This window comes from Heterocephalus glaber, unplaced genomic scaffold (genome assembly GCF_053883595.1).
Source record: "Heterocephalus glaber isolate CG9 unplaced genomic scaffold, H.glaber_assembly_v1.0 deba00001449, whole genome shotgun sequence".
NCBI lineage: Eukaryota > Metazoa > Chordata > Mammalia > Rodentia > Bathyergidae > Heterocephalus > Heterocephalus glaber.
This window is the reverse complement of record NW_028258300.1, coordinates 596,836-617,346: the sequence shown is the minus strand read 5'-3', so window position 1 is coordinate 617,346 and position 20,511 is coordinate 596,836. Positions and strand designations below refer to the sequence as shown.

Below are 20,511 nucleotides of genomic sequence, written 5' to 3'. Positions count from 1 at the left end.
ATATCAGAGTGTTCCATCTTGTTTCCCTTTGGGGTTCCTGTAGGTGATCTGGAAGTCTGTTTTTGAAGCTTGTTTACGTGCCTTCTCATTTCCATGCGGGGGGTGGGGTGGGGGGTGGGGGTGCTCCTGGCGCCCACGAGGCTCACCTTCACTGCCCTAGGAACCTGGGATGGAGGTGGGGAGCTTCCTTCCGGGTGCTGGGACCGGCTGAGCTTCACTGCCCTAGGAGCCTGAACATGACAACTTTGAGAGTCCTAATAGACAACTAAATGAAAACTCTAATAAGAAATAAGGGAAAGTGCTGGGCTAAATAAATGTACACTTAGAAGTCATCAGAATATAATTGGCAGTTTTTAAAGCCCTGAAACTCAATACAAACTTTTTTTTTTTTTCCTTTTGTGGTACTGGGTATTGAACTCAGGACCTTCCGCTTGCAAGGCAGGAGCAGTTCCACCGAGCTAAATCCCCAGCCCTCAGTACAAACTCTTGAGTGTAGATATAGAAGAAAAAGAAGTCATGGAACTGAGTCCTGCAATGACTAAGGATGTGGGAAAGGAGGAGGAATAGTAGAAGACACTGGGAGTGGCCATTCAGGTGACTGACCACTAAGAAAAGAAAGCATTTCCAGAAGGAAGACGCATAAGATGCAGCCCACAGGTGGCGTGAGGCGCAAACTGAATTAACTGTGGCACTAGAAACATGCAGGTCAGTCACGGAGTCCTTGACTGAGCCATTGGGTGTAGTGAGGCAGATGAAAGCCTGTATGGCATGGGCTTGGGAGTTGGAGACTGCCAGAAAAGCCAGGTTTTTCAAGGAGTTTTGCTGCAAGCAGAGTAATGGGGCAGAGGGGCTTTGAAGGTTAAAAAAAGGTTGTATTTTTTAAGATGGGAGAAATTATAATATGTTTACTGGTTAGTAGAGAGACAATAATGACATTTTTAGACTTCAGGACCCGTGTGATTCTAAATGTCAAATACTGCCAAGTCACTTTTTGTGTAGCAAGTAGACACTGCTGTCTGCTCCATCCCTCTGGGCAGTCATGTGGCCTTTAGGTGAAAGTATTTATGTCTAGTCAATTAGATTAGGTTTAATTCTGATAGTAAGAAAGTTTTGTTTCCTGGAAATGTCAACTAGTAGAAAAACACTTCATCTCTCAAGATTTTTTTTTTTTCTCTTTTGGTGCAGGGGACACATATTTTTGATATTAAGAGGTTAGAAGGAGCCAGGTACCATGGTGCTTGCCTATAGTTCCAGCTACTCAAGAGGCTGAGGCAGGAAGATTGCAAGTTTGAGGCCATCCTGGGTAACTTAGTGTGAGATTTGTCTCAGAATAAGTGGTAATTTTTTTCTTTAAAAGGGCAGGGGCTATAGCTCAGTGGTAGAGCACTTGCCTAGCATATATGACGTCCTGACTTGGATTCAGTTCTTAGTACTGTAGGGGGAAAAAAAGGAGATTAGAGGCCAAGACCATTGTAGAAAATTGAGGAAGAACATGGTCTTACTAAATATCACCAGAACACTTATGAATTCTTCAATGATGGTAGGAATCTAGTTGAGTATTAAATCTGAAAACAGGAACACAGTACAGTTTAGGTTAGATGGTTCATCTTGGTTATCTAACTTACAGTACAAATGAATTTACTTATATAGGTTATTGTAAATATTATTGTTCTTTCTCTTGAAGATATGAGTTGTTTCCATATTTTTATTTAAGTTAATGTGAGGAGGAACCTGAAAATGTGTTATATATTTGAATAGAATTAGAAATGTAAACATGCTAATTTTTTTGTTTTCCAACACAGATTAAGAATTTCTTGTCAAAACGGGTGCTGATAATGTATTTTTTCAGTAAGGTAAGAATATGAAGCTAGAGCCTTCAGAATGAGGGGAGAGAAAGTGAAACATGAGGTGAAGTAGCAGAGAGGGTCTGCTTTGTGAATACTTTATAGATTAATCCCAACAAACCCTACATCTTTGCATAGCACTTCACTAAACCTCAGTGTGGACAGTCGTTGCCTCCCATCTCTCCATGGTGACTCCCTGAGACTCTTGGCTACTGGCAGCTTTGTACTGATTTTAAACATCAGCTCCTTTGTGCTGCATCAGTGTTTGGAGAGTGAGTGGCCCATAGTTTTCTGATGCTTCATGGGTCATTTTCCTGCTAACATCTTTGTGGCCAATTGCTGTTCATAAAAGAGATGACTGAGTTAGATGACAGACATTAGATATGTGGTAGGTAGAAAGTTGTATTTCAGATCACAAACGAAAGGACTTTCTGTCTTGTCTACCAGCTCTTCTAGCTGCCATAGGAGAGTGTCTCAACTCTAGAAGCTAGAGATTGTTTTGTTTTCACTTGAGTATATCTGTCGTGTGTTAATTAATCCTTCGATGAAGAAAACCTTTGCCTGTGTGTGGGGGGAAAGAATTTTTATTTTTTGTTTTTTAAATCTTTCTACAGATATTGTAATAGCAAATGGACTAATATTGTGCTCATTTGATTAATGCATTCAGGTGAAAATTTATATTGACATTTATTCTTCATTTTTATTCTTCAGGGATCATACACTGGTGGGGAAAGAGATCTGAGTAGCCCTCATAGAATATAGATACACATACCAGTTATTTCATGTTCTTGAAGCTGCTTTTTCATTACAGTGGAAGTGGAGCTCTACCCAACTAGTTACTTTTACCAAAAAGTAATCTGGCTTGCGGTGTCCATTACCAGGAGGTATTTTGTCTTTCACCAAGAGCGTGAGGGGTGTCTGAAGTTTTACTTACGTGTTTGGCTTCAGAAGAAGAAGAAGAAAACTTACCTTGAGTGTTTTACATGTGTGCCATGCTCTGTCACTTAATTTCTTTACTTAATTCTAATAGCATTCCTGTGAGATGTGCTTTCTGGTCCCCATTTTACAGATCAGAGAGCCTGAGATTCAAGAGGGGATCAAGTAGCCTAAGGCACATAGCCAGTGGAGTTACAGAGGGGATGTTGACCAAAATCTCCTTTTCCCTTGGGAACAAATGGCTACTTTTGATTCTAATTTTGTACATGGAACTGTGGTAGCATGAAGAGTTGAGACATTGTAATTTGATGTTGAGAAATGTAACTTTTTAATAGGCTTTATCAGGTACATAAACAAAGCCAGCATTTACTAAATGGGCTAGTTGTTACTCCACCCTACCTGACCAGTGGTATATTAAAGAAGATTGGGTAGTTTTTCTTTGGAGTGGGGTTGAGAATAGACAATTTAAGATAGATAATATTGCCACTCATGATGGTGGATTCCTATAATTCCAGCACTTGGAAGGCTGAGGCAGGACTATTGCTGCAAGTTCAAGGCCAGTCTGGGCTACACAGTTCAAAGCAAGCTTAAGCCTACATAGTGAGGCCCCATCTTAAAAAAAGAGAATATTTAAGCAGTTCTCTTACTGTAAAAGAAGCTTTTTAACCATTCTGTTATGTGGTCTCTGTACTAATCTTCTGAGTTGGGTTGAGCACTTACAGTTCTTGTTCTAAATGAGAAAGGCATGTACAGATTTAGAGACTTGGAGTCACACATTAAGTTAATGGCAGAATGGTTTATTGTAGTTAAATCATATTGTGTAAGATTGTATGTCAGATCTAAATTCTTTTTTTTTTTTTTTTTTTGGTACCAGAGATCGAACTCCGGTCCTTGCACTTGCGAGGCAGGTGACGGAACCACTGAGCTAAATCCCCAGCCCTAGATCTAAATTCTTGAAAAGCACCTGTGATTTTTTTGTTGTTGTTGTTATTGTTATAGTCTGTATATTAATACAGTATTAGTTTTTGCCCAAGGGAATTTATTTAGTGTTTTTTTAATTTCTAGCATCCCGAGGCCTCCATTCAGGCAGTTTTTTCAGATGCCCAAATGCATATTTGGGCGTTAGAAGGTGAGCAATCTGAATTGTAACTATGAATTAATTAAGTTAAATATTGAAGAATAATACATGAATGGTCAGTTCTGGACTCTGATCTCAATCTTTACATTTTTACATATATTTTTATATCTTTGTTTTTATAGAGATCACTTTTCTTAGCCATTTCAGTGGTTATTTTGCTTTATTTTGATTTATTTGTTTGAGGTGCTGGGGATTGGTCCCAGCACCTCAAAAGTAGTAGACAAGCACTCTACTACTGAGTGACACTCCTGCTCCTGTGTGTATTTTTTTTTTTTGGTACCGGGGATCGAACTCGGGTCTTTGTGCTTACACAGCAGGTGGCGAAACCATTGAGCTAAATCCCCAGTTCCCCCAGTTTGTATTTTGATTTGGGCAAAATATTTCTTGTACGTAAGCAGAGGAATTGAGCCTGAGATTCATCCTTATGTTTCTGTACTTCAAAATATGCAGCTAATAAATTGCTTTTAAATTTTCCTTAATTTGCATTATATATGAAAACTTAGTTGTTAAAGAGCTATTTCTTTTTACCATGTAGATAGTACTTTCTCAGTGCTTAAATAACACTTGAAAGAAGAGTTACTACCATTCTGTGATAAGTGTCCTCCTAAGAGCTGTCCCAGTATGCTTTGTTTTTCTTCCTAGCATCCATCATAACTTGGTATTAAATTTTTTTCCCTATTAGAATTAGAGTTTTTGTCATCTTTATGAATGACTAAAGCAGTTAACTACCTTTTAAGTGCTTATTCCTGTCTTTCACCATTTTATATTATACTCTCCCCTCTTAATAGTTGTTTTTATATTTAGAATATTAATCTTGGATAGATGAATTACATATAGATTTGCCTACTTTTGATTAACTTTTAACTTTTTTCTTTTCCCCTTAGGTCTGTCTCATTTAGTAGCAGCATCATTTACAGAAGATAGGTTTGGAGTTGTTCAGACTACACTACCAGCTATCCTTAATACTTTGTTGACACTGCAAGAGGTATGTAATCACTGTGTTGAACATGGGTATGGTTATCCCGTTACTCCCCAGTCATCTGTCTGTCTGTCTGTCTCTCTCTCTCTCTTTCTTTTTTTGAGACAGGGTCTCACTATGTAGTTCAGGCTGGCCTTAAACTCACTATGTATCCTACACTTACTTCAACTCATGGCAGTCCTCCTGCCTCAGCTTCCCAAGTGCTGGGATTACAAGCGTGTGCCACCATGACTGGCCCTTTTTATTTCTTATATATCTTCTTTATTGATTAACCAAACATGTTGTAAATTAAGGTAATGATACTGTTCTGACCCAGAAAATTATAGTTTTAGAAAATGGGAAGAGAGGGCCAGGGATTTAGCTCAGTGATTCTGGCGCCTGCCTTGAAAGTGCAAGGTCCTGAGTTCAATCCCCAGTACCAAAAAAAAAAGAAAAAATAGGAAGAGAAAAGTTTTAATCTGCTTATAAAAGGTTTGTAGGGGGCTGGGGATTTAGCTCAATGGCATAGTGCCTGCTTGGCAAGCGTGAGGTCCTGAGTTCAATCCCCAGTACCAAAAAAAAAGTTTGTAGAAAAAGAAAGTATTCTAAACCCTGGTATTAAACAGGTAAGTTAGGATATTGGAATTCTGTTCAGTGACATAGGTTTGGATCCTTACAAAATTTGTAGCTAGTGCAGGTGGTCTGTAGTTAAATCTCCCAGTGAGCTAAGTTGTCTTGGAAAAAAAAAAAAAAAGAAAGAAAAAGAAATAAATTGTCTTGGCCAGAGGATAAAGAGATGAAGTCAGTGAATATCCTTTCTCTGGCTGAATCTTAGTTTTAACTGCAAGTCTTTTTAGTCCTGGACTCACAGATAGGCAAAAGAATAAACCTGTGCTTCCAGGTTTCTGGTAGGCTTCCTTTCCTAACTTTATTTTGGATAATACATTTTATACCACATTATACTAGTTGTGTCACATGACAGGTATGAACATTTATGCTTGAAACATTGAGACATAGAGGTTGAAGAGCACAATTTGCTTTCTGTAGGAGATGTTGTTGAATTAGCTTGAAGAATACCACTCGGAGCATGTTTGGGCCTTAGGAAGGTGTTTAAGATATGAGGAAAAACATGCTCTATACTTCTTTTCTTCAAAACAGTTCTTTTATACCTCTTAGAAAATCTTACTTATCAAAACCAGTAATTTTTTTTTGGCTTCCCGTATTGTTTTTGCTTACTTTCACATCATGTATGTTACTTGAGACACATATGTCCACATGTGTAGTTTTATTATTATTATTTTCTTTCCAGTATTAGGACTTGAACTCAGGACCTTGTGCTTGCCAGACAGGTGTGGTACCACTGAGCTACATCCCTGGCCCATTAATTTTATTATTTGTACTTTTTCTGGGCGACCTTTCTCCAAAGAAACTGTCAAGTGTTTCTCTTAATGTTTGGCTTATCTAGCTGTACAACAAGGCAGCCATAACTTGGGTGTGACTTGGGTCTTCATAAGGAGATCCTCATTAGTCTTGTGAAGTAAGCAAAGTGGAGATAATTTAGTCCTACTCTACTGATGAAGGAGAGTGTGTAGTTCAGTGATTTACCTCAAGTCTTAAGTCTCATGGGTGGCAGACTGGGAATTACACCTTGTCTGATCATAGGGCATTAACAGTGTAGTAGGCCTTAGGAAAAGCTGCAGATCCCCTTTCCTTGCTCTTCCTGAGCTTGTCTTCCATCTTATCCTGTGATGTCCTCTACCCATCCCCACCCCTAACACTTGCATAGGATTCTTTCTTGGGAAAGAATGATTCTTGGAATTTTTTGGATCAGCGGGGAGGGGGGGTGTCTAATCTCAGCATTTGGGAGGATCCCAAATTCAGGTATCCCCTTAGTGACACCCTGTCTCAAAATTAAAAATAAAAAGGACTAGGAATATAGCTCAGTGGTAGAGTACCCTTGGGTTTGATCCCATTTGAGGTGGGGGCAGGTCTTGTTGAAACTCACTGAATTGATTTCACAAAGATCATACTGCCTTAGAAATATTCTTCACCAAAATGACTGTTCTTATGTCTCCCAGTGTCAAAACTCTAATTCTTCATAGTTGGCTGGAAGAAAAACAGTCTATTTGATGGTTTTCATTCCTACCCTTGGGTAAGAAGGCAATAATTACATATTTGTTAAAAAGTCAGGCCTCACCAGGCATGGTGGCACATGCCTGTAATTCTAGTACTCTGGGAGGCTGAGGGAGCAGGATTACAAGTTATAACCCAGCCTGGGGAGCTTGACAACTTAGCAAGACTCTATCTCAAAATAAAAAGAGATGAGGGTGTAGCTCAGTGTAAAGGCTGTAGGTTCAATCCCCAGTACTGTTTAAAAAAAAAAAAAAAAAGTTCAGACCTTATTTACTTTGAAACAGAGGAGTTGGGATGGAGAATACTTTTGAAGGGGTCACAGGATCAAAGAAGTGAGCTAGTACTTAACTTCTGAGTATTAAAGTCCCTACTTGCATAAGACTTGTGATGTCTGTTTTTCCTGTCCTACATCATAGTTGCCCTTTCTTCATACTCCACAGTCATAAGCTTGTGCAAACCGCCTCCAAGTCTTTCTTCTGTCCCCACATTCTGAGGTTGATTGTAATGAGCAATTCAGGATTTACCTGGATGGCGCATTCCACACCGTGGCTGCACGCTTGTTTGACTTTTCCTTGTCGCTACATATTTGTATACCCTCCACCCACCACTATTACCTCTGTATCAGTTGAACACTATCTCTGAAGCTTGCAACTTCAGGAGTCTACCCTCTAAGTCACAGTCCTTAAGTGGTTTTCTAGTAAAGATCTGGGAGTCTGGTGACAGCACACTCCCATATAGAGGACCCCAAAGTATGTTCTAGGAGGAGGAGGAGGAACAGGCATCACGTAGAGTCAGTTACACTAAGAAAATAAGGTATACTGGAGAGTGCTGGGGGACTAACAGTCCATGGGGTGTTGGAGCAGAGGGCTCATAGGAAGGACAGCAGAGCATGAAGGATCATCAGTTCAGTGAGGGCAAAGGTTGCAGTAATAACTCAGGACAGGAATGCCAAGAGCCTAAAATAAAGCCAGGGTAGGAAGGATGAATAAAAGAATGGACTGGGTTAGGGTGGATATAGGGAGAGTCTTGCCATATGGGCACGGCTGTACACCATGAAGACAAGGGAGTTAACAGAATTAGCAAAGCTGTTGAAATGACAGATTAGAAGGTCTACTCTGCAAAGGGAAGACATTAGCCAGGAGAGAACTTAAAGACAAAGAACATGGGGAAAAGAACAGAAACAATTGGTAAGATACAAGAAATTGTACAGGAGCAGCAAGGGCATGAGTGGACTGGGCTAGCTGCAAGGGCCGTCACACTGGGCCCACAAATCTTGGGGTAAAAATCAGGGGGTATGGAATAAAAATTACATGTTTATCTTCATTAACCTCTAAATTAAAGTTCAGCATGTTTTATTCATGAATGTAAGTAATAATCATAGTAGGTAACATTAGCAGTTTCTTTGACTTCATGACCAATAGAGATCACCAATATTTTCATATCACTTTATTATCATTACACTTACCTTCAATTACCATTCATCTTTTTACTACTTCAAAATGATGAGTTATTAGACTGACTGACCTTGCTGTTTAATGCAATAATTTAAAAGCACATACTCTATCACAAATTAACTGACTGACTGATTATAGTATTGGTGACTGAACCCAGGGCCTTTGCACTGAGCTACATCTCTGGCCCTTTTTAAATTTTTTATTTTGAGACAGAATCTCACTAAGTCACTGAGCTGTCCAGGCTAGGCTGGGCTGGGCTTGACCTTGCAATCTTCCAGCCCTAGCCTCCCGGAATGCTGGGATTATAGATGTGCACCACCACACCCAGATACAAATTTAACATCTTGATAATTACATGTCAGTATGATTGATTTCTATTCTAATCCTAAATACTTATGTGTATTCAAGAACATTATTCTGAGAAAGACTCCATAGGTAATCCCCATCTGAACTCTGTATCATCTTAACTGACTGTCACTGTCTTCCCTATTAGTCAGAATAGAGGCATGGACTTTCTCATTTCTCTATTCCCAGCATCTCATGGGGTACCTAGGAAGGGACAGGTAATTATGATTATTATTTTTTAATATTATTTTATTGGTACATTTTAGGTATACAATATAATTACATTCATCATTGGAAATTTGCACCTTTACATAATCTCTCTTGCTTCTTATTTTTCCCCCTTCCCCTGCCCTCCCTTCAACCCCTCCATACCTGCCTATTTACAAAGACTTTGTTTCTTTTTTTCATTTACTCATATTAATTCCATTCCCTTCTTTCCTTTCCCCTACTCCTCCCATTTCCCCCTCCCCTTTGCCCCTTTTCTTCCTTTTTCACATTATCTGTTAAACCTTTTAGTCCTTATTTACACTTTCAGTTTCTCACACTAGAGAAACTATTTGGTATTTACACATGTGAGGGGACAGGTAATTATTAAGTGCTTGTTAGGTGGCTGCTGGATGGCTTTAGTGCTGGTTAACTGAGTGAAGGCTTCTGTTCTGGAAACTGAATTGAGTGGCAGTTCTGATGAGGTGAGTTGATTACAATGATCCCAAACTGCCTTTTACTTGAGAGTCAGGGTTGTGGTTGTGGTGTTATTTTTAGGGGTCCTGTTATGTGTTTTTGGCTTTATGTTCTTTGATCTAGCAGAGATACTTACGTTTAGCAAAGAGAATAAATTCTAAGTGTCTCTGTAATTTAAGGTAAGTTGTACAATACCAGCTGCTGGTTGTTACCAAGGAACAATTGTATGGAATTGTTCTGTTCTTTTGTTTTACTTCTCAGTATCAATAACGTTGGCCATTTCCCTGTGAATCATTAAAGGCAGAATGTGAAAGGAAAGGGGAGCCTTTCACTCTTCAGACCGTTCAGAGGGCAAGGAACAGGGCAGCGGGTACCTAGAGCAGTGGGCCCTCCCAGCTGGGAGGTCACAGTCGTTACAAGGGGCTCCTGAGTCCACAGCTCACATACTGTCAGCATTAAATTATAAACATGAATCTTGAACAGCTTTGCACCAATTTCTCAGATTTTACCTGCTGTTTGGGTTAATTAAAATACAAATTCATTTGACTTGAGTTGATGGTAGTTATTTCCTCTGTCAGTGGATGAAGAGCAAATACCGTGCTGTGGAAATTCACAATATTTTTGTTGTCCTTATAAAGGTTGAGGACCAAGGTGACAAAGAGTTTTTTAATTTAAAAATATTGTGGTGCAATATACATAATAGAAAATATACTGGTTGTTTGGTTGGTTTTTTTCCCCTATTACTGGGGATTTAACCCAGAGAGCGCTGAACTATATTCCCAGCCTTTTTTTAATTTTTTGAGACAGGGTCTTGCTAAGTTGCCTGGGGTGGTCTCAAACTTATGGTGCTTCTGCCTCAGCCTCCCAGCGTGCTGGGATTTCAGGTATGCACTACCATGCCTGGGTTGTCTTTTGAAAAGGCAGCATCACCTTGTTGCAGCAGATCAGCCCTGTCATATTCTTTGCATTATCATCTAAGGTCAAATTTTTAAAAAATCCCCCCCCCCAACCCCTCTCCCTAAGGTCAAATTTTATCTGCTTGGAATATCAAAGTTTATGTTTGTGGCATTTGGAGATTTGTTTGTCCAGTAAATATTATCAAGCAGTTAGCTTGTGGATAAGATACAAAATGAAAAAAGACATTGCCCCCAGTGAACTCACACACTCAGAGTTGTACTAAGGCCACAGAGTACAGAAATGCAGCATGGTCAGAAGACATAACTGGTGAATCTAGGGTAGTCTTGGAAGTGGAGGATGGAAAGAGGGATGTGAAGTCATTGATGGCTTCCTTGAGGATATGGAGTTAGAAGAAAAGGGGAGGGGATATTTTGGAGTTTAAAGGTATAATCTGTTTTTTGTGTAGAATTTTATGCTGTTTGTCTTAACATTTGTGAAGTATTCCAGAAGAAGTGCTTTATAAAATACTTGTGACAACCCTGTGAGTTTGTACCAAGGCTTATTTTGCATGATTGAGTCTCAGAAAGACTGTGCCTATGGTGTGGTTTATTCATGCTCTTACCCTGAACTTGAACGGCTGAGTCAGAATGGGGAACGAGGTCCTTAGCAGTCCACCGTATCAGATTACCTTTAGAGGGCTTGGCAGAGAAATGCATTTCTTCACCTCCTTTCTTAAGATGGAATGAGTTTACAGCAGAAATGCCAACGTATGAGACCTAGAGTTAGACTGACTTGTGTGTGTATTCCAATTCCTACTATGTCCTAATTGTTCAGTCTTGGAAAAGACATGTACTGTATTTCCTTGGAACTAAGTTGCCATTAATTGGAAGATATATCTTTTCAGAAATCAGAAAATGCAAAAATGTATGTTTTAGTACAGTAATTTCTAATATGGTAATCTCTAAACATGGTTTCAGCATCTGGAAAATGGGGATGATGATGATAATTGTTCCTACCTTATCGGGTTGTGAAGGAGGAAAGGGATCATCTCTCATGCACTGAGGGTGCCTGGCCCATATTAAGTGTCTAGTAAATGTTAGCTCTTATTATTTTGTTTTCATTATTACTATGTTGTTTGAGAGAATTTTTATACAGGAAAAAATAACTTTTAAATTAAAAGAGTGAATTTTTCAAAAAAAAAAAAAAATCGAAGTCAACCCAATAAGCAAGCAGTGTAGGAGACAGTTCCATACCGACGCCCAGTTCACAACTAGGCTTCACTGCTTTCTGAATGTCTGAGCAGAGTGGCTTATCTAACTTTCTGAAAGTGTCTTCATCTGTACAGTGAAAATAAAAATTGAGTATCTGAAGTGCTTGGGACTTAAAGTATTTTGGATTTGGGAATTTTTTTGGATTTAGGAATATTTGCACAGACTTTGCTCATTGCTTATACTTTTGAGTATAAGTTTTGGATTTCTGATTGTTGGATTGGGAATGTTCAAGCCTGTAGTATCTTGCAGAGTTATTATAAAGCTTATCAATAATGTCTGTAAAGGGTCTAGAACAGTGCTTGGCAGGTGTTAGGTATATGATAAATAGCAGGTACTGTTATTAAACAAACATGTAATTAAACAAAACGCAGCAAATGCTTGCCATGTGTGCCTTCATTAGCAAATTATGTTATTATTTAAGTGAAATGATGCATATAGAGCATTTAACTCATTTCCTGACACACAGTAATTGCAATCAATAAATTTAGCTATCATTGTCATCGATGGAGTGTAGGGGTCAGTCAGGGGTTAATGTCCCCCAGGAAGCATTCAGCAATGTCTGGAGACACTTGGTTGTCACAGCGAGGAGAGTGCTACTGGGATGCTGCTAAACAGTTTGTTTTTTTTGTTGTTGTTGGTACCGGGGATCGAATTTGGGACTCTGTGCTTGTGAGGCAAGTGGCGGAACCACTGAGCTAAATACTTGGCCCTAAACAGTTTGTAATAAATAGCCCCACACAAGATTTACCCAGTCCAAAATGTCAGCATTGGCAAGGCTGAGAAACTCTGCTCTGTAGTCATGATTTTCGGCAACAAAGCCTAGCTCTTGTCCTTAATATTTCTCTTTGGATTCTGACTTTCTGGAGTAAACCTTTGTTTTAATTACGTTAGACCAGGGAATCTCACAGCTTTGTACCTTGGGCAGTTATTAATGGCAGTGATAGATAAATATTCAGAGGAGAGGGCTGGGGATTTAGCTCAGTGGTTTCTCCACCTGCTGTGCAAGCGCAAGGACCCGAGTTCGATCCCTGGTACCAAAAAAAATTCAGAGGAGAGCAATCAGAATTTTATCTGTATTTTGGTTTTTGTTCATGTACTTCTGCATGTAAATATGAGAAAAATGCCTGTTTTCGTAAGTGTAGCTCTTATTTAGGCTTTTAGTAGAGCCAGAGTATAAGGCCTTGGAATTTTAAATTTTTCTTAAAGAGTGTATTATTCAGTGGTATTTCATACTAATTGTCACTCCTTTCTCTTTTCATCATTTGGGATATTCTTAACTAGCTATTTGACATCCTAGTTAGGTACTTTTTTAATCTCACAGCTGATTATGTCTTTTAGTTCTTCCAATCTTGGGGCATATGATTGACTATTATAAACCATTGTTTCTTATATTTATGTTATTCATATGCAATCTTCATAAATTTGATTGTAACTGTTTCATTCCACATACTTTTGTCATGTTAGTCATGTTTTATTTCTCAGAACTTTCATTTAAGTCTTTTTTTTTTGAGGCAGGGTCTTGCTTTGTAATTCAGGCTGGCCTTGAACTTGTGCCAGTCTTCCTGCCTCAGCCTCCTGAGTACTGGGATTATAGGCATGTGACACTGTGCCTGGCTTTAAGTCATTTTTAACACAAATTTATTTGAAAAATATTCTGTTGCCATTGTAGAAGGAAAACTGGTTTGACTTGCTACAAATTACATACAATTTGATAGTCCCTTATCTCAAACCCTATCATTTCAGAATTCAGATTCTTTGGATTTAAAAAATAATGTGTGTGTGTGTCTGTGTGTGTGTAAGATGCACTATGTATCACATTCCTCGTGGTAGCTGAGGTACAGTTCCCTGATCAGATACACAAATGATTTTTCTCCAGTGAGCAGCTAACTGCATATCAAGTGGAACAAAACTATAACTAGAATGTGTTAGGGTAGGTTAGGTTTATTGCCAGATGATTTCAGCCCAAGTAAGCTTTTGTCACCAAAGCAGTTACACAGGTATTTTTGGTGTCAGAAATTTTTGGATATCAAAATTGAGGATTAAAACAGTTAAAGTAAGAAAGTGAATAATTTTAAATTCTAGCTATATACTGTTGTTTCCTGAACTTGAGGCCTCCTAATCCTTTGTTGTAAAAGAATAGTGAGGGTTAGAGAGCTGTTAAGCTGTTAAGCTCAAACAGAGGCTTGCTTTCTTTTTTTTTTTGGTACCGGGGATCAAACTTGGGACCTTGTGCTTGTGAGGCAGGCGACAGCACCACTGAGTTAAATCCCCGGTCCAAGGCTTTCTTTCTTGATTTAGAGTCCATTGGAACTCATTTATTTTTTTATTTCTTTTTTTGACCAGTTCTACGTTTTGGTATTTTAAAGCCAAGTGAGAGCCAGCTGTGGTGGTATACACCTGTAATCCCAGCACTGGGAAGATGGGTCAGAAAGATCCCAAGTTTGAATCCAGCCTGGGCAGTTCAGCAATTTAGCAAGACCTTGTCTCAAAAAAAAAAAAAAAGGGCTGGGAATGTAGCTCAGTGCATAGGCCTTGGCATCAGTTGATTGCGTGAACTGGACAGCATGGTTCTAGACCAGAGATGGTGAACTTTTTAGAGACAAGGGCCCAAACTGCAACCCAGAACCCACTTACTTAATGCAAAGGGCCAACACTACAATTAAACCTGAATATTGAGGTTTTAGTTTAGAAGAAACAACTCATACATTAATAAGACATTTGTCTTAAAAATATCACGTGTGTCAGGTTTGCCACCACTGCTCTAGATTTTAATGATTGTAAAATTTATTGCCTTACATTTTCAGACTGTGAGTCTAACTTGAATTACAGTATCTGTTTTTGCTGAGAGTTCACATGGGAGTATTCCTTATATGTTATGATATTTGTGCACCAAAATTTATATGGTTTATAAGGGGGTAAGTGCTGGAGGTAGGAGACAATGTTGAAATGAAAAAAGTCACTAGATTGATCATTTGATTTTTTTTGTTTTTGTTTTTTGAGACATGGTGTCACTATGTAGCTCAGCCTAGTCTCGAACTCACTATGTAGCCCAGACTACTCTTGAACTTGTGGTAATCCTCCTGCTTTAGCCTCCGAAATGCTGGGATTATAGGCATGTACCACCATGGTTGGCTTTGAATTTGTATTTATAAACCTAAGAATGAAAATATTTTGAAATTATAATGTAGAGGAAATGGCTATTCTTTTTTTTTTTGGTACTGGGGATCGAACTCGGGACCTTGTGCTTTCGAGGCAGGCAGTGGGACTACTGAGCTAAATCCCTGGCCCAGAAATGGCTGTTCTTTCCTCAACAAAATTTGGAACTGTCCAAAGTTTTAAAAAATACTGCATTTTGAGGTGTAATTGCAAATAACCAAAAGTATTGCGTTAGAACCTTTTAGTATTGATAAAACAGATAGGCAGCGATTGGTAGTCACATTCAGAGGGACATTGGTCATTTCAGGTGTGTATATCTTCAAAACCTGAACAGGAGCTAGGGATTTAGCTCAGTGGTTCCGCTGCCTGCCTTGAAAGTGCAAGGTCCCAAGTTCAGTCCCTGGTACCAAAAACAAAACAAAACCTGAACAATAGAGATTGAGAATTTGAGTTTGCTGTGTTTATATTCTTATTTAATTAAATTTCTATAAACTTATTTTATATTATCTTGTCATTCTTATGTAAATGTTTTGTAAATAACTTTGTGTGTGGTACAAGGGATCAAATCCAATGGTAAAATAACTAGGCTGTAAACATTTAAGAAGGTACATTGGAGCCAAGTGTGGTGGCACAGACCTGTTATCCCATCATTCTTGGAGGCTGAGGCAGGAGGATTGCAAGTTCAAGCCCTACTTGGGCAGTTTAGCAATTTAGCAAGACCCTGTCTCAGAAATATAAAAAGGGTCAGGGTTGTAGCTCAGTGCAAAGATCTTAGGTTCAATCCTCAGTACCAGAAGGAAAAAAAAGGTACATTGGACAAAGTCGGTAAATGATGACTTTTTCATGGTATGCTGAGAGTTAACCAGAAGGCATACAAGAAAATAACTTTTCCATTATGATTCAGTGTTATTTAATATTGCCTAAGTATTTTACTGTATACTACCTCCCATTCTGCCTAAAATTATCTCAAGTATGTCTTAGTATTGGGAAACTCTCTTACAAGTAATTGCTGTGAAAGAACAAATGATTAGACTTGAAGGTCACATGACATAATGAACACATCCATCAAATATTATTCCTTCCCAAAAAACTCTACTGAACTTCAGTGAAAAGACTATTAAAATACATAAATCTGTAAATAGGAGAAGGACCAACAGCAGCAACATTTTTGAAGCTGGAGAGCAGATGGTTGAGATGACTCATTTAGCAGATCCCAGAGGCAAATCCCAAGTTGGAGATGGGAAAAGCCCTGGGTACCTCTGGAACTAAGGGTGAAGGGTCAGGGACCAAAATAACTTTTGGGTGAGAGGTTTGAAAAACAGGTCCCTAGATCCTGTGCTGCTAATCGCTCCTCCTGCACTCCAGCTTTATCTTCCTGTGGACTGGGCTGTGTGAGCTGTTCCACGCGGTAGGAATGAGTTCTCCCTCCAGCAGGATGCCAGGAGGCCCTTCTCTGGGAACTCTGACCAGCCCAAGAAAAAAAGATCTGAAGTGAACATGTTAGGAGTTCACCCTGACAAGGCCATACAGGACACCTACAATGAAGCCTGTTGTCAATCCCCAGCCGTGTGCTCAGAGCTGTTGGAGATCCTTCTTGCAGTGATGAGCAGGGTCACTAGATTCCTGAGGAAAGTCTTTAACACAGAAGTTGGAGACCAAAGGAAACAAAAGGAAACAAACAGCTTGAAAGAAACGGTAGAAAACAAAAAAGCTATCATCAAAATTCTTAGAAATAGCAGCATATTCAGATGCTAAAATAAAAACACTCATGATGTAAAAGAGCTCTTGAAATTATAAACATCGTGGCAGAAATCATTTTAACTATTTTTGTTTTTAGTTTTGTGCTGATTATATCCATAACTGTAAATAATATGCTTGTACTGTTTTTTTCTTGTGGCTTTAGATATTACCTTGCCAAAATAGACTAACACTTATACTTTACTTTTACTTCTCCCTTTAGTGTAGCTATTTCATTTAAAAATTAACATTGCCTGAGGCCTTTAAGGGGTGTTTTTAATTCTTTGTTTTCTTTTTTTTTTTTTTTGGTACTGGGGATTGAACTTAATTCTTTTTTTTTTTTTTGGGTACCGGGGATCGAACTCTGATCCTTGCACTTGCACAGCAGGCAGCGAAACCACTGAACTAAATCCTCGGCCCGAATTTAATTCTTTATTTCTATGAATACAACTATAAATAGAATCAGTTTCACTTGTGAATTTTCACTTTGGCCCCATTTACTCTTGCCCATAGATGCCTTATCATCTAGAATTAAAAAGAAAGATAGTTTAGTAAATAACTTTATGTAAAGTTTAATTTTTTTTTTTTGCCGAGAGCCATAATAAAGACTTTGCTGCCTGTTACCCATATAAGAACAGTAGGGTACTAGGGTTTTACTTCCAAGCTTTGCATTTTCAAGGCTGTTGGGTTACAGCAGTTGTTTAAAGCACAGGTCTGGACTTTTGCTCTTAACTGCTAAAGTAGCTGAGACTCTCCAGTGTTTGGTTTTTTGTGACTGATTCACTGTAAGAGCACATGTTTACGTATATGTGTATATCTGTCTGGGTCTATGTATTTAAAATAAAATACTACTTATTGGGCCAAGTTGGCTTTCTCAATAATTTGAACTAATGTATTTTCCTTCTTTCTTGATCTAGGCAGTTGACAAGTACTTTAAGCTTCCTCACGCTTCCAGCAAACCTCCCCGGATATCAGGAAGCCTTGTGGACACTTCCTATAAGACGTTACGATTTGCATTCAGAGCATCACTGAAAACTGCCATCTATCGAATAACTACTACATTTGGTGAACATCTGAAGTAAGTTTACATGTTTTGATCTATAATAATCGTCCACTTTTAAGGAATTCCTCTGAGAAATAGAATTATTAAAGCCCAAATGTTGCAAGTGTTCTGGCATTTTGATGATTCCCACTGTGAATTAACAGCTTGGATTTAGATTTACTATTTACTGTTTAAAATTTGGCCTGTTGGATATTTCTTTCAAATGGACAAAAGAAGATATAAAGTGTTTTTTGTTCTTTTTTTTTTTTTTAAGGTAAGTTACAAAAGCAGTAAATGTAATTACCTATATATTTTTATTAAATTACCAAAAGATCCACAAGGGACAAAAAGGGCAAAAAACCAAGTAACTATCTAGAAAAGCTTATTTAAAATCATTCATTTTATTGTTAAATTTTGCTCAGAAAGCTAAGGCCAGGGTGAACAGAGGATTCCGTAAATGAGTTCATGGTGTTTGTGAATTGTGCTGGAAAAACACCGACAGATCCCAACACCTTCAGAAACAGAATCAGAGAGAAAAACCACATGTGCCAAACCTGTCTATATTTAGTTTCATTTATGGTCACTGCTTTGGTTTCATGAAACGATCTGGGCAGACAGGATGAGAGGTGCCAGTTTATTAACTACACTGTGTTTATCATAGTTATAAATGAGCTATGGAACACAGAGATGACTCTGCTGTTCTTGTATGCAATCAATAAATAGTTTAGGTCTTCCTCATACCAGCTGCTTTTGGAAGCAAAAAGTATATTTCTATTTCCCTAACACAAGGCAGTAGCAGTAGCAAGTATTTATTGGGCACTTTGGTTCTGTATGGGAATATGGAAGACTATAGATAATCCTCTGCCATTAAGTCATTCAGAATACACTCATTAATGAATTTAAAGAGTGAAATAAACATTGATGATAGAGCAAAAGCAGGAAGAAAAGGGGGGAATGAGGATTTATTAGAAGGAGATGGATGACTGATCAAAATTGTGAGGATAAAATTATGCCTTGGTGTCTTTTCTCCAAGAAGAGCCATTTTTTTTGTACCAGGAATCGAACTCGGGAGCTTGCACTTGCGAGGCAGGCACTGGAACCACTCAGCTAAATCCCCAGCCCAAGAAGAGCCATTTTTATATATGCACTCAGACTGATGAAAAGAGTCTGTTTTGTACATTCTGTAGGGTAGAATGGCATGATAGAAAGGCTATTAATTAGATGTGGAGTTAGAACATTCTGGGTTTGTCTGATTACATCATTGACTCTCTGTGATTGTGGGTCAGTTACTTAATGGTTAAGTCGACCCAAGATTATATAGGTAGTAAATCGTAGAACCAGAATTCAGCCCCAAATCTTTTTAACCCCAGAGTTACTTCTACAATATCTATACTCTTAACTGTTAGACTGTGTTGTCTCCCAAAGGTCTGAACCTTTCTGACTGTTTATGCTCACATTCTGCTTCATTTGGTGTTGATAGAGATTAAATGGAATCATATATATGTAGAGTCCATTGTTAATTATATATAGTGCAACAACTATAATTACTTTATAGTACCTAATTATTCACTACCTGAAAGCTCTAACTCTCAGAACCAGGTATACATGAAGTAAATTTTTTTTGAGACAGGGTCTCACTGTGTAATTCAGGCTGGCCTTGAACTCACTATGTAACCCAGGGTGTCCTCAAACTTGCAGAGATCCTCCTGCCTCCGCCTCCCAAGTGCTGGCATGTGCCGCCATGCCTGGCCTGTGAAGTAAATTTTTGAGCCCTGAAAATTAACCAAGACCAGTTACTCATTGAATACATTCATTCACACCTGCTTTTTTTTTGTACTGAGGATGGAACATATGCTGAGCAAGTACTCTACCACTGAACTACATCTTCAGCTGTTTTGCTTGGTTTTAGACAGGATCTTGTTATATAGTCCAGGTTAGCCATGGACTCTCTTGTGATCCTCCTGCCTTGGCCTCCCAAGTGCTGAGATTATAGGAGTTTCATCACCATGCCTGGCTTCCCCACCCCTTTTTATTTTTTATTTTATTTTTTGGTTTTTTGAGACAGGATCTCCCTTTGTAGTTCACGCTGGCACTGAACTCATTATGTAGCCCAGGCTGGCGTCTAACTTACAGTGATCCTCCTGCCTCAGCCTCCCGAGTGCTAGGATTACAGGCATGTGGCATGCCCTTTTTTTTTTCTTTGGTACCAGGGATCGAACTTGGGACCTTGTGCTTGCGAAGCAGGTGGCGGAACCACTGAGCTAAATCCCTGGCCCGCCATGCCCTTTTAAAATTTTATCTTGACAAAAACTTACTAAGTTGCCCAAGCTGACCTAAAACTTACATTCCTCCTGCCTCAGCCTCACGAATAACTAGAATTATAGGCATGTGCCACCATGACTGGCTTTTTTCTTTGCTTTTTTTTTTTTTAAAGTAATAAGTTTTATTGGATGTATTTGAGGTTTACAACATGCCATAGTATACATATTAGATAATAAATTGGTTACTGAAGTGAAGCAAATTAGTAGTCTATCATCTCACATTTTTATGTTTGACAAGAATAGCTACACTCTACTTAATTGACAAAAATTCTTAATATGGTTTTATTAACGATAGTTTTCATGTTATACCTTAGATCAGAAGACTTACTTGTTTATGTTACATATTTGTTGCTTTGTATCTTTTGACCTGTATCTTCCCACTACCCCATTTTACTCTTTAAGTAAATTTTATATACGTCCAGCCTATAACATATCAAAATATATGTGAAGGACAGAGTTTGCTGTTGGTAAAGGATGGTTCACTGCCTGCTTTAGAGGAAAGTCTTTATGTATGAAGGCATTTTAGGGTGATATGTAGCAAAATTATTAATAGTATAATAGTAATGATATATTACTATTCATGGACTGGAAAACCAGA

At 38.5% G+C, this 20,511-nt stretch overlaps 1 protein-coding gene across 2 annotated transcripts in view; it reads left to right on the top strand.

Moving 5' to 3' along the window:
• The window catches only part of Ndc1 (NDC1 transmembrane nucleoporin), a 58,222-nt gene that overhangs the window by 35,249 nt on the left and 2,462 nt on the right, over positions 1 to 20,511 (top strand). For both annotated transcript variants that reach the window (XM_021252069.2, XM_004874663.3), the window contains 4 exons: positions 1,803 to 1,853; positions 3,846 to 3,909; positions 4,803 to 4,903; positions 17,468 to 17,628. In XM_021252069.2, the coding sequence (XP_021107728.1) occupies positions 1,803 to 1,853; positions 3,846 to 3,909; positions 4,803 to 4,903; positions 17,468 to 17,628 (377 nt within the window). The remainder of the gene's footprint in view (positions 1 to 1,802; positions 1,854 to 3,845; positions 3,910 to 4,802; positions 4,904 to 17,467; positions 17,629 to 20,511) is intronic.